Here is a 16584-nt window from a genome sequence, read left to right as displayed (position 1 = left end):
GGGGATGTGGCTCAAGCCGTAGGCGCTAGCCTGGCATACGTGCGGCCCGGGTTCGATCCTCAACACCACATACCAACAAATACGTTGTGTCCGCCAAGAACTAAAAAATAAAATATTAAAAAAAAATCAACCAATTTCACACTTTAAAAAAAGAAGAAGCTTGTAAAGGAAGCAATTGATTATAAAGCCCTGGGGCTTTCCGCAGGGGATGGTTTCTGGTGCCCTAAGCAAGAACTGTGATGGTCCATGTTAGGTTCCTCATGGTGGCCTGCATGGTGTCCCACCCGGTGGCTACTCTCCTATCGGTGCCTGAAGCGCTTCTTATCTGTCCTGACTCCTTAGACTTGCACTGTCCAATATAGCCCACTTTAATCAATTAAAATTAAGTAAAACTAAATGTCAGACCCTCAGGAGCGACTCGTCACATTCCAAGTGCGAAATGGCCCCACTGGGGCCAGCAGCTACCATCTTGCCAACCTAGAGAGCATCTCCATCATGGCAGAACCTTCCACCGCAGGCCCTGCCTTGCTGGAGCCCTGCCTCAGACCTGCCCCACCACCACCACTTACTAACCAGGGGATCCGAGCAAGTCACCTAAACTTTTTGAGACTCTGTTCCCACCTGCAAAATGGGAAGACAGTGAGCCACCTCACTGGACCCCCGCCCAAAGCCTGTCACATGAACAGCTATGGCTTAAAGGACGGAGAGGAAGTAGGACTCTGCAGTTGGACACTTGGGGACCTTGGGCAGGATCTCACTGCTCTAAGTCCCCAGTCTCTGTGTCTGTAAAACGGGGTGAGTGATAACTACACGGGGAGGCTGTTTTGTTGGAAACAGAGCTGACGCCCAGTAACTGGAAAGTCCCCCTTTCTGGAAGGACCTTCCTCTCTCAGGCGAAGGACTCCACGAGACCTACAAGGAAGACATCCCAGAAGGATTCCAGAAGGCGAGTGTATTGACAAAAGAAGGCTCAGCCTCCAAAATAAAATGCTCCTGGGGGCTGTTTTGTCACCTGTTGGATTGTGGGGGAGGGGAGAACTTGGAACTTTTTATGGAAGACTAACATTTGAATATAAAAGGGCACCTCTCATGAGCATACCACTTAATTTATTTTGAGAAACTGATAATACCTGTGTAGCCACCACTTGGAGCAAGAAAAAGAACATCAACAGGCTCCAACTGAAGCCTCCCCCAAGGCCCCTTCCCATCCCCTATCACCCCCACAAGGGGAACCACTACCCCGACTTTTAATACCACCAATTAGTTGTCAGTAAACAAACTTAGATTCATAGTACCCAATGTTAGTGGTGCAAAAAAAAAAATAAAAAACCCGGTAATGTCAGACACTCCCGGGTGTGTAAAGGGCAATAAACCATTCTGGAAGGTACTTTGGCAACATCTGCTATAACTTAAAACAGGCTTCTTGGTCTGCCACTTGCTCTTCAGCATCTACTCCAGAGAAAAGTTTGCACATGTGGGCAGAGAGGATGTTTGGAGTGAAATCATTTGTAGTTGTGAAAAATGGAATAGCCTAAGTGTCCAACTAAAGGGGATTTTTAAAATTTAAACTGCTGGGTACATACTGCAGCAGATCAAGAGAGTGAGGTGTATTTACATGAACTGGCATAGAAATTCCGTCAGGATGTATTGTAACATTGAAAAAGCAAGCTGCTGACAAGTGGCAGCTCTGTGGGTGAACTCAAGGGGACTGCATGGGTGTGTGTGTGTGTGTGTGTGTGTGTGTGTGTGTGTGCTTGTGTGTAATCTCCAGCCTCTCCAATTTGCAAAATACAAATGCAGCCTCAAAACCAGTGATGACCCTGGGAACAGGGTGAGATTCGGGCTCAGCTGGGACAGTAAGGAGGAATGTTACTTTTAAAATGTCCTATGCAACTGGATCGTTGCAGTTGTTTAAACCAGCAATGGATTTATAGGTTACCTGTGTGAAATATTTTGCTAGATTTTCGGGGGAATGAAACAGCCCGCCCACCAAGCCCAGGTGTGGAGAGGAAGACTGGCCCTCAGCCTCCTGGTTGGGCGGGGGCTCCTCATCCAGCACCTTGGCTCAGGTTCCAGGAGGGCACTTGTCTGGGCCTCTGAGACCTGGAGGCTGAATGGATGGAGCAGTGAGCAGGCCCTGGAGACTGAATGGTGAAGGCTTCCATTGATGGAAGACAGTGTCCTCGTTCCCTTCCCAGCGGAGAACTCAACACCAGTGTGATGTCAGCAGACCCCTGGAAAGGAACGCCTCCCAGAGCCTGGCGCCCGCTCCAACAGGGCCCAGCATACTGGGGAAGGATCGCTGGGTCTGACGCCCTCCATCCCTGGGGACGGCGCAGAGAGAGGTGGCAGGTGACATCTCACCCGACAGGGTGGCTTTGTGAAAGTGAGGTGCTAAGGCAGAGGCTGGCGTTGGGCCTAGTGATGCCCAGTTACTGTGGGCGCAGGAGAGTGGGAGGTTTGGGGTGGGGAGCAACCAGGGATCTGCATTTAAAAATATTGGAACTTTAAGAAAAAACTTGGGCTGGGAGCGGTGGCGCACGCCTGTCGTCCCAGCAGCTCGGGAGGCTGAGGGAGGAGGATCACAAGTTCAAAGCCAGCCTCTGCAACTCAGCAAGGCCCTAAGCAACTCAGTGAGACCCTGTCTCTAAATAAAATATAAAATATGGCTGGGGATGTGGCTCAGGGGTAGAGCATCCCTGGGTTCAATCCCCAGTTCCCCCCAAAGAGAAATAGCTTGGTAGGAAGGCTGGCTCAGCAGATCCCAAAAAGAAGCATTCCTTAACCTCTCTTAAGCTTGGTTTCCTCCTCTGTAAAATGGAAGAGCCACCAACCCTCTATAAAATGGGTTGGTGGCTCTTCCTATTATACACACACACACACACACACACACACACACACACACACACACACACAGTCCCCTTGAGTTCACAGACTATCACTTGCCAGCATGCACCCCAACCTGTCCAGTACCTCAGCTTCCTTATCTGTAAAACCGGAACCTCACTTTTCCAGAATCTCAAAGGACCATTATGAGTCTTAAATGAGACCACAGCAGTAGAGTCTTACCGCAGAGCCTGGCATGGGTATGTGCTACATTTTTTAAGTTAATCTTTATTCACTGTGCACTTAGCTACCAAGAACTGGGCAAGCCACTGAAAACAGGTCCCTGGAGAGGCACAGTCCCTGTTCCCGTGATATTTCCATTCTCAGGAGGCAGGGGGGTGGTCAACAAATAGACCAGGAGAAACAGCTCCCTCTGATTTGTTCCAGGTTTCAACGGCAAATACCCCAACCTTTGACCCTCATTTCTTCCAAGTTCAAAATGTAGGCCCATCTGTTTATCTAAGATGCAATCTCACTAACGTCTCCTTCTCTGCCCTCCACAGTCTAAAGCCTTGTGCATGGAAGTGACCTCAATGTGTCAAAAGAAACAGAAACCTATGTGGTAAAGATGTCAGAAGTGCAACCTACAAATTGATACAATCACTGTTGGCCAATCTTCTGTAGCTGAACATTCAGCTCCGTTACAAACCAGCAATGCCCCTGCCAAGCGTCTGCCCAACAGAAATGAGCTGCCACACTTATCCAAACACTCTCAGGATTTCTTTCTCTTTTTCTTTTTCTTTTTAAACAGGGATTGAACCCAGGGGCACTTAACCACTGAGCCACATCCTCAGCCCTTTTATATTTTATTTAGAGACAGGGTCTCACTGAGTTGCTGAGGCTGGCTTTGAACTCTTGATCCTCCTGCCTCAGCTTAACCAGCCACTGGGATTACAGGTGTGCACCACAGTGCCCAACCACAGAAGGAGGTCTATAGCAACTTTATTAGCAATAGCCCAAAACTGCAAAGCACTGAGATGTCCATTCGTACAAGATATCTCCAAACTGTAACAGAGCCACAAACCAGGGAATTATTCAGTGTTAAAAGGAATGAATTACTGAGACAGACAACCACACTGAGGAATCTCAAACACACTGCTGACTGAGAAAAACTAAACCCAAAAGAGTACGAACAACTTATATGAAGTTCTAGAACAAGAGAAATGATTGTCTGGTGCCACAGGCCGGGATAGTTACTCTGTGAGGATGCACGTATTGACTGGGGAAGGGGCACAGGAAACAGGGACTGTTTCAAATCTAGATCTTGGAAAAAGTTACATGGGTGGAATGCATGCAGAAAAGTTTATTGAGCCGTGTATTTAGGATTAGTGTGCTTGTCTGGGCGCAGGGGCACATACCTGTAATCCCAAAACTCCCAAGGCTGATCGAAAGTTTGAGGCCAACCTCAGCAATTTTGCAAGACCTTATCAATTCAATCCCAAGTGCCAAAGAAAAAGATTTATGAGTTTTATGGATGCATGCTATACCTCAACTTTTAAAATGTTTAAAAACAAACACGGGCTGGGAGCAGTCGTGCAGGCCTGTGACCCCAGCAGCTTGGAGGCTGAGGCAGGAGGATCACACATTCAAAGCCAGCCACAGCAACTAAGCGAGGCCCTAAGCGACTTAGGGAGACCCTGTCTCAAAACAAAAAATTAAAAGGGCTTGGGATGTGGCTTAGTGGTTAAGCACAACCCTGGGTTCAATCCCCAGTAACACACACACACACACACACCAAGATTCAGCCTCTAGGGGAAGCCATGGGGCCAGGTGAAAAAGGAGAGAATCTTTGGGAATGGGATCATTGAAGTCACCCAGTGACCAACCCCAAGAGATTTTTCTCAACAAATCATTCAGGAACAACAGAAGAAATACCTTTGGCTTCCGTCAGCCATATTTGGATATTCTGCATTATATACAATAGTTTTTCCTCTGAAAATTGTGTACAGGAACTTTCATTAAGCAAATGATAACTCAGCTCCTATCTGCCAGTCCTAAATGGTGTGCACAAACGAGAATTGGCTGTATTTATCAGTGTGGTCCTTGGAAAAGACTATCGGATACCAGTAATATGACAGCCAAGATCCAGATGGCTTTCCAACCAGCCTGCAGTTCGCAAGTGGTTGTGTGTGAATAGAGAATTTTCTCGCTCACTAAACCCCAGTCATTGAAAGGGCAGAGGCTTCTGCCATAGTCACTGAGGTTTCACTGGACACAGGCTGATCTCTAAGCCACATCCCCAGCCCGTTTTTAACTTTTTAATTTAAAGTCAGGGTCTCACTGAGTTGCTTAGGGCCTCACTAAGTTGCTGAGGCTAGCCTCGAACTTGGGATCCTCCTGCCTCAGCCTCCTGTATGGCTGGGATCGTAGGCAGGTGCCACCATGCCCAGCTTAGTCTCATTTTCAACAAGTCTTTCATGCTAAGGAGGGTGGCAGGCATGCCAGGGACATTTGTTTGAACTCCAGGTCTGAGAGCTGCTCCTTATGAAATTCTGGCCTTGTGATGTAATGTTGTCCTCCGGTGCAGCCCTGCTTCCCAGCTCTGAGTAGGGAGATGTGAGAAGGCGCCTGGACTCCTCCAAACCCTCCCAAGTAGGTCCTTTATCTATGTCCTGAATTTTCTTCCACAGATAAGGTTACCTGTCCCCTTAAAGCTTTTCTTAAAAAAAGACAAAGGAGGCTTGGCCTGTCCCCGTACACTCTCTTCTTCTCTTCCTCCTCGGTGGCAGAGCTCCAAATGGAAGTCCCCCAGGGGAAAGTCAGGACCCCAGGCCCTTCTGTCCTCTGGGATAATGCCAGGGCAGTCCCTGGGCAGGAGCCTCCCTTGGTTCCGACCCTGGCTTACTCCAGAACTGCCCACTCACCCCAGGGCGTGAGCTCACCATAAAAGAGCACGGGGCTTCAAGGCCTTCAAAACTGTAAAGGTCATGAAAAACAGAAATAGGAGAAACTGTCACAGCTACGGGCAGCCTCGAGGGACATGACGACTCCGTGTGCTGCTGTAGCCTGGATGAGATTCTGGAACAGAAACAAGACATGGGTTAAAAAAAAAAAAAAACTAAGGAAATCTTGCCAGGCACGGAGGCGCACCCACCTGCCATCCCAAAAGACTTGGGAGGCTGAGGCAGGAGGATTGCAAGTTTGAGGCCAGACTCAGCAAGTTAAACTTTGTGTCAAAATTTAAAAATAAAAAGGGTTGGGGATGTAGCTCAGTGGTAATGTATCCCTGGGTTCAATCCCCAGGACTTAAATAAATAAATAAAAATTTTTTAAAAAAATAGAAACTAAGGAAATCTGAATAAAGTATTAACTAACTTTATTTAGTGAAAATGTATTACTATTGGTTCATTGATTGAATGTTGGTTTATTGATATGTACATCTCCATATATATAAGATGTTAATAAGGGGCTGGGGTTGTGGCTCAGAGGTGGAGGGCTTGCCTGGCATATGTGAGGCACTGGGTTCAATCCTCAGCACCACATAATAAATAAATAAATGTATTAAATTTTTTTTAAAAAAGTTTTCATAATAAGGGAATTGAGTGTGGATTATAAGGAACCTTAAAAAGTTTTTTTCAAAAAAAAAACTTTTTTAAAAAATATTTTTTTAGTTATTGATGGACCTTCATTTTATTTATTTGGATGTGGTGCTGAGACTCGAACCCAGTGCCTCACACATGCTAATCCAGTGCTCTACCACTGAGCTATATCCCCAGCCCTTAATTTTTCTTTAAATGTAAAACAGTTCTAAAAACTAAAGTATTTTAAAAAAAACATGAGTCTTATCAACGCAGGCATACATTCCAAAGATTATCGTGATTTGCTTCACTGGAGAGGACTTTTGACTCTGGCCAGTCCTTTCTGTGACCAAAAGCTTCATGGACTTTCTGAATACCCCATCGCCCCTCTCCTGCCCGGGAACAGAGAGGGTCCTCACTCGACCTACTTTCTTTCCATTCACAGAAGGGATACTCTCCGCAAGCCAGATTTCACAGAGAAAATGAGAAGCAGAGACGAAATGGCTCAGGTAAGTCAGACCTGCCTAGGTCTCCCCTGGGGGGACCCGGCCCCGCCCTCTCCTCCTGCTCCACATCCCTCACCCTCAGCTGTGTTCCGTCTATCTGGATTCAAATCCACTACAGACGAGTTCTGTGGTCTGGATGCTCCCCATCTCTGTAAGGGCCATCACCGTAGAGTGATCCAGGAGCCATTGAAGAGATTCCATGAGACGAACTGTAAAATGGATCTCATTTCATCTCTGAAGACAGGCGATGGGACAGTGAGTGTCAAAGGTCTGTCATGGTGACTGGCATCCCTGATGGCCAGTCATTGACCGGTCTAGAACTTCAAAGATCACTGTCACCTTGGGATCCTGGATGGTGTCTGAGGAGCAGAGAAATACATGGACTTTGAATTAGCGCAGAAGGTGGGTCTGAACAGTGGCCAAGGACCAGTCAAAAGGGACTTGGTCATCAAGTGATCAGCTGACCGGTACCGAGGCTAGAAAGGGCACAGAAGCAGAGGGAGGTGGAACTGAACTGTGTGCCTGAGATGCCAAAGCCAGCTCACAATGCGCCCCCACCCACCCCCCTACACACACAGCTTTGAACTGAGGTCGTTCAGCACTCTGGACAGCTCCGTGGGGGTCTATAGCTTTCAGGGGCACAAGTTTCAGGGACCCAGAATTGGGTGGGTTCTTGGAAGGGCAAGAATGGTTAAGGCACCTCAGCTCTCTGAATCTCAATTACCTCATCTCTAAGCTGCAAGAAATACCTACCCTTCAGGACTGTCCTGAAGAGTAAATGAGATTAACAGCAGAGCAGATGCCTGGGGTCAGACCATCAGAATTCGTATCTCAGCTCCAGCTATGTGACTTCAGAGAAGTGGCTTAACCTCTCTGGGCCTCACTTTCTTCTCATCTGTGTAATTAGAAAGCTACCAGACCCTATTTCATGGTATTATGGAGAGTAAATGAAACAAGACAGGCGCACACAAATGACATTCATTTTTGTTTTAGAAGACACAGCACAGCACCTGACACAAAGTAAATAATCACAATTGTCAGCTTCTTACATGTTCTAAAACCACCTGGTTGACTTTGCCTACCCACCTCAGACTTTGAGACTTTTTTTTTGGGGGGGGGGTAATTACCAGGGATTGAACTCAGGGGCACTCGACCACTGAGCCACATCCCCAGCCCTATTTTGTATTTTATTTAGAGATAGGGTCTCACTGCGTTGCTTAGCGCCTCACCATTGCTGAGAATTGGCTTTGAACTCGGGATCCTCCAGTCTCAGCCTCCCGAGATCGGAGATTACAAGCTTGCACCACCGCGCTCGGCTTGGGGCATTTTTTTTTTTAACAAACGCCGTTGGTTTTGTGCCAACCACTCTTTTAAGTCCTTTCTAGGTACCCAAACTGCACCAGTCAACCTTACAACCCTGTGATAGAAGTACTATATGGTCGACCCCATTTTCCAGATGAAGAAATTGAGGCTCTTGTGCAGAGAGGTTACTAAATGGGGAGGCCACACAGGTACTAACTAGTGGGACCTGAGCCCAGGTGTGGCGTTTCGGGATCCCACACCTGCGCGTAGCTTTCCATTTGGCCGGTGGCCATCCAGAGTGGAAGAGTAGGCGGCGGACCGGGACTCGGCGTTCTCCCGGGGATGCTGGAACCGGGCCTGGGAGTCCTCCCTCCAGACGCTCACGCGCGCCGCCTCATACCTGGGCAAGGATACCTGTTTGTGTCCCTGTCGCCTCCCTCCCTGTTGGCGTCTCCACGCCTGCCCCTCCGGCCTCCGCCGTAACCAGATCCCCGGCGGGCTTTGGGCTGCTGGCTCGAGTCACGGTGGCGGAGTCGCTCGCGCTCCAGGCTGCGCAGCGGCGGTGCGGGATCTGCAGCGGGGCGCGCGGGGCATGGCGCAGAGGCTGGGCGAATGGGCACGGGGCCCCGCCGAGGCCACAGGGCTCTACCGGGCGGTGCTGCTCAGGTCCGGTAAGTGGGGACCACGCCTCGCAGCCCCTGATCTCCTAAGCTGGAGGAGCGAGCGACAGGCGTGCGGCGCGCAGCCCCCCGGGCAACCCTTGGCTGAGCTCGTCTGTCCTCGATCCTTGCCCTGCGCCCTCCCTCCCTTCCCTTCCGTCATGGCTGTCAATTACTTTTTTATCCTTCCCCCCTTTCCTCTTTTCTTCCTACATTCATCCTTTCGGGGGATCTGTCCTTAGATAGATTGCTTTTTTTTTTTCACAATATCTGAGAACACACGCGCGCGCACACTCACGCACACACGCGCGCACATACCCACTCTCAGTTTCTCCACTGCAAAAGTCCTGCGAAGCTCTGGCTCCCGGCTGATCTCTGCGACAGACTCCGCCCGCGCACCGAGGCGTCGGACCGCGTGGGAGATGTGGGGCAGGGATTCGGGAAACGCGCCCCGCGGGAGCCGCCCGCAGCGGAGCTCCGAGCGCTCGGGCGAGGGACGATCACTGTGCCTTGGGCCATTGCACGAGGGGGAGGAGGAGAGCAAGTTACAGGCAGGTGAGGAACCGTTTCTTCTATTCGTGTGCGTGCAGCGATTCGGAAGGAAACACGGTGGTTTTATTTTTCCCAGGATGGGGATTGGGTAACAGGTGGTTCGTCTTTGCAGTAAGCACGTATTAATTTTCTACTCGGGACAGTAAGAGTTTTGTTTTTTTTTTAATTCGGTAAATGAAGTAAGCGAATGTATATTCAGTGTCAAAATAATTTAGAAAAACATGGGGATGTAGGAAGGTGAGGCGCAGTAAACATTTGTGGGGTTTTCTTCCAAATACGGGCTTGGAGAAACGTTTGGGGAAAATGGAGATCAGCCTCGGACTGGAATCCCTGCCACTGGAGATAAGTGATTGCTAAGTGTCAGGGAACCTGGGCTCACGGGCCAGCTGCACTCGGCGTTGGGCAAAGAGTCCTGCCCACCGGCAGAGCCTGGAGGCAAAGGCGCGAGGAGGCCAGCAGGGTGCCCTGCGCTGAGTGGCCGGGACTCCCTGCATCTCTTCCCAAGACCCGCCTTGCCCCGGGGGGCGGGGGAGCCCGCCGCCCAGTAGTGATTGGAAATCTTGGAACAAGGCTTCTCTTAAGTCCCAAAACAACAACTGGCCCAGACTCGAGGCCCGGCGGCGCCTTCCTGGGGGAGGGTCTCCACTGAGCCGGGCGGGCAGAAAGGGAGGAGCCCTGAGATCAGACGAATCTGATTTCAGATCCGGGCTCGGCTGATGGCTGCGCAATGCCCGCTGCCGAAGTGTCCCCACCCAGTTCTTGTCTTCTCACCAAGTTGCGGATGTGGCAGGTCCCAATCCGAAGACCCTGGGCTTCCTCTGGGGCTTCCCCTGGACCTGGAGCACCAGGGGCGAGCCTCTTTTGAGCTTTCAGACCATCCAGCAGAGTAGACAAGTCAGAGTCGGTGGGGGGGGGGGGGTCCCCTAGCCATACCACACGCGGGTCAGAGGCTTCCTTGAAGGAGTGAGCGCCCCGTGATTGGAGCACTTACTATAAGAAGTTTATTGTGGCATTTAATCTTCACGATTCTGTTAGGACACAGGTTGTCATTTCCATTTCGTAGACGAGAGGACTGAGGCCAGAACTTGAACAGCTTTTTAGGAAGAGACCTTCCACACCTTCTATGGGCTACAAAGCATTTATTTATTTATTTATTTATTTTCTTATACCGAGGATTGAACCCAGGGACGTCTAACCACTGAGCCACATCCCCAGCCCTATTTTATATTTTATTCAGAGACAGGGCCTTGCTGAGTTGCCTAGGGCCTCTCTAAGTTGCTGAGGCTGGCTTTGAACTCGGGATCCTTCTGCCTCAGCCTCTCAAGCCACTGGGATGACAGGCCTACACAACACTTTCAAACTTGAATTCATCTATGCCAAAGCCCACACATCCTCAGAGAACAGTAACAATGATGGTCACTTGTTATTGTCACAGAATCTCTACCCAGTGCCATACACCTGTTACCTCACCAACTGTTCATTCATTTATTTATTCATTCCACTAAGGGTTAGCAGCCTCTGCTCTGCACTAGGTTTTATGCAAGGCACAGGGATATCAATATCAATACAATGGGCTTGTCTGTCAGTTCAGGGAGGTGAGTCATGTTATGCTCTATTGGACATACAAGGAAATGGAAGCTGGGATGGCAACATGACTTGTCTAAGGTCACATAGCTGATTGGGGTAAAGCTGAGATTCAAAGCTAGGGCCGAGGTACGTGCCTGTAATCCTAGGGGCTGGGGAGGCTGAGGCAGGAGGATCGAGGGTTCAAAGCCAGCCTTAGCAAATTATTGAGGCCCTAAGCAACTTAACAAGACCCAGTCTCTAAATAAAAAATAAAAAGGGCTGGGGATGTGGCTCCGTGGTCAAGTGTCCCTGGGTTCAATTCCCAGCACCAAAAATTAAAAAATAAAAAAAAAATAAATTCCAAAGCTAAGGCTGAGCACCTCTAGAACCATTTCCCTGGGTCTCTTACATGGAAGTATGGGACCAACTTGGCCATTTAGTGGAGGGGTGAGCAGCTGTCTTTCCTTTCTGAAGTCCCCAAGGAGGAAAGAACAGAATTAAACCCGAGAGGGTGGCTGTTTTCAAGAACAGTGGCCTCAATTCGTGCATCAAATGATATTGCACTTTGGGGAAAATGTTCATCCCAAATTATTTCAAAATAGCTTCTTATTATGAAATGAAAACATGCTTCCATAACTGTCTGGGGAAATTGAGAATAAAACAGGGGGAAATGTAACCCATGATGCCACTAACCCCAAGCAGCCACAGGTAACATTTGGGGATATCTCCTTCCATTCTTTGCTAATCATCTTTTGTGTGTTTGGTTTACACTGTTCAGATTGTTGTGACTCTAGTCTTTAATCCTATTTTTTTTTCACTTGAACAAAAATCTTTAATGCTCTTACATGGGTTATCAAAAAAAAAAAAAAAAACTGCTTCTACTTAGGCAAATGCCCAAGTCTAGGCAGGCATTGTACAAAGGGCCTTCCATGCCCTGTATTCTTTATTCCTCCAAAGAACCTCTGCTCCTAGGCTGGGCGTGATGGCACATACCTGTCATCCCAGCAGCTTGGGAGGCTGAGGCAGGAGGATTGCAAGTTCAAAGCCAGCCTCAGCAACTTAGTGAGGCCCTAAGCAAATCAGAGAGTCCCTGTCTCTAAATAAAATACAAAACAGGGTTGGGGATGTGGCTCAGTGGTGAAGCACCCCTGGGTTCAATCCCCAGTACCAAAAAAAGGTTAAAAATCTGCCCCGGTTCAGAGATGAAGGAACAAGGTCTCTGAGCTGTCCAGCCATGGAGCCGGGATCAGTATCTCGGTTGACACCAGGACCCTGCTCTTAACCACTGAACTGGAAGGGTCACCTCTGTGGAATAAGTCCCTCCTGGAAAGCTATGCAGTCCTTGAGTAAAAGTCCATCTGAGGTGTCTTACCTACACCCCACCCAGAGCTCAGGCCAGGGTCCTGCTGGGGAGGAAAGTATCTCTCCGAACCGTGGGCCAAAGGGTATCTCCCCAGGTGCCTGCACCTGTCCTCTGCAGCCAGGGGACAGGCACAGCCCCCAGCTCTGCTTCTGCCAGTTAAATGTGAATTTCAGAAAAACATCTTTTGGGGCCATTAATATTTCCTAATTGCTTTAAAAATTATTTGTTCTTTTTAGTTATCCATGACAGTATAAGTGAATTTTGACATAGAATACACACATGGAGTCTAACTTCCCATTCTTGTGGTTGGACATGATGTGGGGTTTCCCTGGTCGTGTGTTCATATATGAACACAGGAAAGTTCTGTCCCATTCACTCCACTGTCTTTCCCATTCCCATCCCTCTCCCTTCCATTCATCCCCTTCTGTCTAATCCAATGAGCTTCTATTCTCCCTTCCTGCCTTTTATGGTGTATTAGTATCCGCATATCAGAGAGAACATTTGGCCTTTGTCTTTTGGGGGGATTGGTTTATTTCGCTTAGCCTGATAGTCTCCAGTTCCATCCAATTACCAGCATATGCCATAATTTCATTCTTCTTTATGGCTGAGTAATATTCTATTGTGTATATATACATACCACATTTTCTTTATCCATTCATCTGTTGAAGGGCACCTAGGTTGGTTCCATAGCTTAACTATTGTGAATTGAGCTGCTATAAACATTGATGTGGCTGTGTCACTGTAGTATGCTCATTTTAAGTCCTTCGGGTATATGCCCAGTTGGAATAACATTTTCATGTAAGCATGTTCCAAATATTGCATGGGATACAGTTAAAATAAAAGATTATTTATGGCTTATTCAAAATTCAAATTTAACTAGAGTGTTGCATTTTTATCTGCATCATCTGGCAACCACAGTCAGGAATTCTGGAAGTTTGCTTGATATGACAAGCTGTGGTCAGCCCAGGTTCCCCTCTACACACACATACACACACACACACACACACACACACACCAACACACATCCCTCTGCCTATCCCTAGGTCCACTACCCTGTTTTTATCTGGCTACAAGCAAATTAAAATGTACACAGAGCCAAGCATGGTGGCACACACCTGTAATCCCAGCAGCTCAGGAGGCTGAGGCAGGAGGATCCTGAGTTCAAAGCCAGCCTCAGCAATTTAGCAAGGCCCTAAGCAACTCAGTGAGACCCTGTCTCAAAATAAAATATAAAATAGGGCTGGGGATGGGGCTCAGTGGTCGAATGCTTCTGTGTTCAATTCCCGGTACCCCCCCTAAAAATATATATGAGGTGGGGGACACCCCAGAGTCCTTTTGCACCTTCGAAATCAAATTAGTTAGCCTAATCCCAGCTGGATTGAGGACTAGCTTTCTAAAAAAGGACTCTTGGTTCTTCCCCTCCTGCCCCCCTCTCCCGTGTTCACGCTTGAAGTCCCTGCCCTGGGTTAAATGCTTCCCCGTTCAAACTTGTTGTACTGGGGACTCAGGGTCCTTTAATAATCTCTCCACAGATCTCATGACAAGGTTTGCTGCCAATACAGCTTCTCCCCCCCCCCGCCCCGCCCCCACCATGTCTTTTCAACAGAGCGTGTTTGGGGCCGTGGGGGAGGAAGGGGGCTCTGTCTTGTGGGTGGCTTCTCAGAGACCTCATTGAGGCCTTGGACATTGAAACTGAATACAGGAAGTTTTGAGTTGCTATGGAAACTTCTTGTGGATGCTCGTGGGCCCCTGTGAGCTGCTCTCAGCTTGGCGACAAGAGGGCAGAAAGGAAAGAAAAGCCACTGGAGGAGGTTTTTCCCTGCAGTGTGCGGCCCTAGCCCACACTGGATGCAGGAAATCTCCCTGGGGCCCCTCAAAATTGCCTCCTCTGGTCTTCACTGTCCCCCATCCTTTTGGCCTCTCGGGACCCTGGGAAATCAGACTTTAACAGGACAAGGAGGAGGGGCAGGGGCTCAGAGGGAGAGCGCTTCCTGGCTTGTGTGGGGCACTGGGTTCGATTCTCAGCACCAAATATAAATAAACAAAATAAAGGTCCGTTGACAACTAAAATAAAAAATAAGATAAAGAAACATACCAACCAAATGCAAAGTGAATCTTGAATAAAAAAACAAAATTTATTTTTTTAAAAAAGGACAAGAAGGGATCTCAGCATCTAGGCACCCCCAGCCCATCATGGGGTGAGCAAGACTTCTGATCCCCAGGTCCCTTGGACTCCAGCCTTACCTTCTAGCAGAATGGAAGGGCCCCCAGGAAAGGCGCATGAGTAAAGGCAGGAGGCGGCACCTGGGGCTTGACTTCTGCCATTTCCTAGAGTGAACTCATTCTCTCCAGAGCCTCTATTTTCCCATATTAAAAATGGGCATAACTGGCCCAGCGCAGGGTACGCACCTGTAATCCCAGTGGCTCAGGAGGCTGAGGCAGGAGGATGGTGAGTTTAAAGCCAGCCTCAGTAATTTAGCAAGGCCCTGAGCAACTGAGTGAGACCCTGTCTCTAAATAAAATATAAAAAGGGCTGGGGATGGGGCTCAATGGTTGAGCAACCCAGGGTTCAATCCCTGGTACCAAAAAACAGCAGGGGCTTGGGGGTAGAATCATACTATATGTGACTCTGCAGTTTGACTTTCCCCTACACATGTAGGGGACCTCCCTTTCAGGTCAATAAATAGACACGCTTATTGACTGTCCCCCTCAGGGGGTGTGGTGACATCTCTCACTGGTTGGGGGGCGGGTTGGACATGGTGGTCATTGACTGCTGATCTGGTCCCCGGGCATGCAGACCCACACAGCAGGGTGGTGCCCTCCAAGCTCAGAGATACCAATGTTTTGGGTGACGTCGGGGCCACCGTAGTTGCTGAGCACCTTGGTACTGGGACAGGAAGTCTAAGTCAGATAAGGTGAGGCCCCTGCCCTCAAGTCTGGTGGGTGGGTCTGATCTGTTTGTACCCAGGCTGGACTGTGAGAAGGGCATTAGAGGGAGGAGCACAGGGCTCCCCACTGCCCGGGAACACGGCGTCTGCCCCGGGGGATTCCTGCTCAGGTCTCCTTGGCCCTCCCTTCTTCTGGGGCTGGCATCGGGATCTTCCAATCAGGGGAACACAAATCACAGAAATGGAGGTCGTCGCTGGTATGGGGGCTCTCAGGCCTGGATTATGGGATTCTGTCTTCTCTAGGCAGTGACAAGAAGCTGTCAGAAGTCCTACTGCCCCAGGATCCCTCTTAGTTCCCCCAAGGGTCCCAGGCATGGGGCTTGGTTCAGGAAAGCCCTTGTAAACCCCAGGAAAGGCTGGAGTCATTGATCTGCAAAGTGGGACAACGCATAGAAAGTCCCATGGGAAGTTAAACCAGGGCAAAGTGGGAAGTGAGGAAGGCTGTCAATCAAAGGAGTTCTAGAAAAGCTGAATTTAGAAAGAAAAAAAGGACCACACATTGTTGTATGCCTGAGGATTTGTGGCCCACTAAGTTTCAGTGGCCCCAGAAGAGTCGGGTTGGCAGGACCTGCCTTGGCCTCCCTGCCTCCACGCATCTCCCATCGTCCCCCTCGCCCCCAACACTGTGGGCACAATGGTCTTCCATCACACCAGCTAAGCCCCACCCAAGGGCTTTGCTCTGAGCTGTCCCCACTCCCTGGAAGGCTCTTCCATGTAACAGTCACATGGTCAACTCCTTGTGATTCAGCCTCCCTCAGCCTCTACCTTCCCCCAGTTCCCAGGCCCTCCCTGTTCCCTCACCTGGTGTCACTCTCAACAGAGCATGTGTCACAGTAAATGTCTTCTTGTACATCTCTTTAGTTATTGTCCGTGTCTCCCCTTGAATGTGGGTTCCCTGAGGACAAGGATACTCTCTGTCTCCTTCACAGTGTATCCGCAGCACTTCCAATGGTAACAGGGAGACAATAGGTCCTCAAGAAGTGTTTGCTAGCCAGGCACAGGGGCGCACAACTATAATCCCAGTGGCTAAGGAGGCTGAGGCAGGAGGATTGCAAGTCCAAAGCCAGCCTCAGCAACTCAGTGAGACCCTATCTCAAAATAAAATACTAAAAAGGTCTGAGGATGTGGCTCAGTGGTTAAACACCCCTGGGTTCAATCCCTGGTACAAAAAAAAAAAAAATGGTGTTGTTACATAAACAAATAACACAGGCCAGAGAGAACCAAAACTGCCTTTCCAATGCCTCCTCTATTCAAGTTTGATGTGTGTCTGGGCCTCATCCCCTT

General features: G+C 49.1%; 1 protein-coding gene and 1 long non-coding RNA gene across 10 annotated transcripts in view; one reads left to right on the top strand and one right to left on the bottom strand.

Moving 5' to 3' along the window:
- Positions 1–16584, top strand: part of Fam107a (family with sequence similarity 107 member A) — a 47089-nt gene that overhangs the window by 16869 nt on the left and 13636 nt on the right. For 2 of the 5 annotated variants that reach the window (XM_021730740.3, XM_078038537.1), the window contains one exon: positions 6850–6913. In XM_021730740.3, the coding sequence (XP_021586415.1) occupies positions 6850–6913 (64 nt within the window). Of the gene's footprint in view, positions 1–6849; positions 6914–8310; positions 8422–8748; positions 8884–9143; positions 9427–16584 lie in introns of those variants that run through there. The other 3 variants (XM_078038538.1, XM_021730744.3, XM_021730739.3) reach the window with 3 other exon arrangements.
- On the bottom strand, positions 3084–8747 carry LOC110598804 (uncharacterized). 5 transcript variants are annotated; one of them, XR_013434478.1, is made up of 4 exons: positions 8473–8747; positions 7664–7805; positions 6987–7269; positions 3084–5904 (listed from the first exon to the last, which is right to left on the bottom strand). It is a non-coding gene; the product is annotated as an uncharacterized LOC110598804 (long non-coding RNA). The 5 variants fall into 5 exon arrangements; XR_013434476.1 differs by lacking the exon at positions 7664–7805 and having other exon boundaries at positions 8140–8747; XR_013434475.1 differs by having other exon boundaries at positions 6987–7805.

Source organism: Ictidomys tridecemlineatus, chromosome 2 (genome assembly GCF_052094955.1).
Source record: "Ictidomys tridecemlineatus isolate mIctTri1 chromosome 2, mIctTri1.hap1, whole genome shotgun sequence".
Lineage (NCBI taxonomy): Eukaryota > Metazoa > Chordata > Mammalia > Rodentia > Sciuridae > Ictidomys > Ictidomys tridecemlineatus.
The sequence above is the reverse complement of the archived record's forward strand: the minus strand, read 5'-3'. Positions and strand labels throughout refer to the sequence as shown.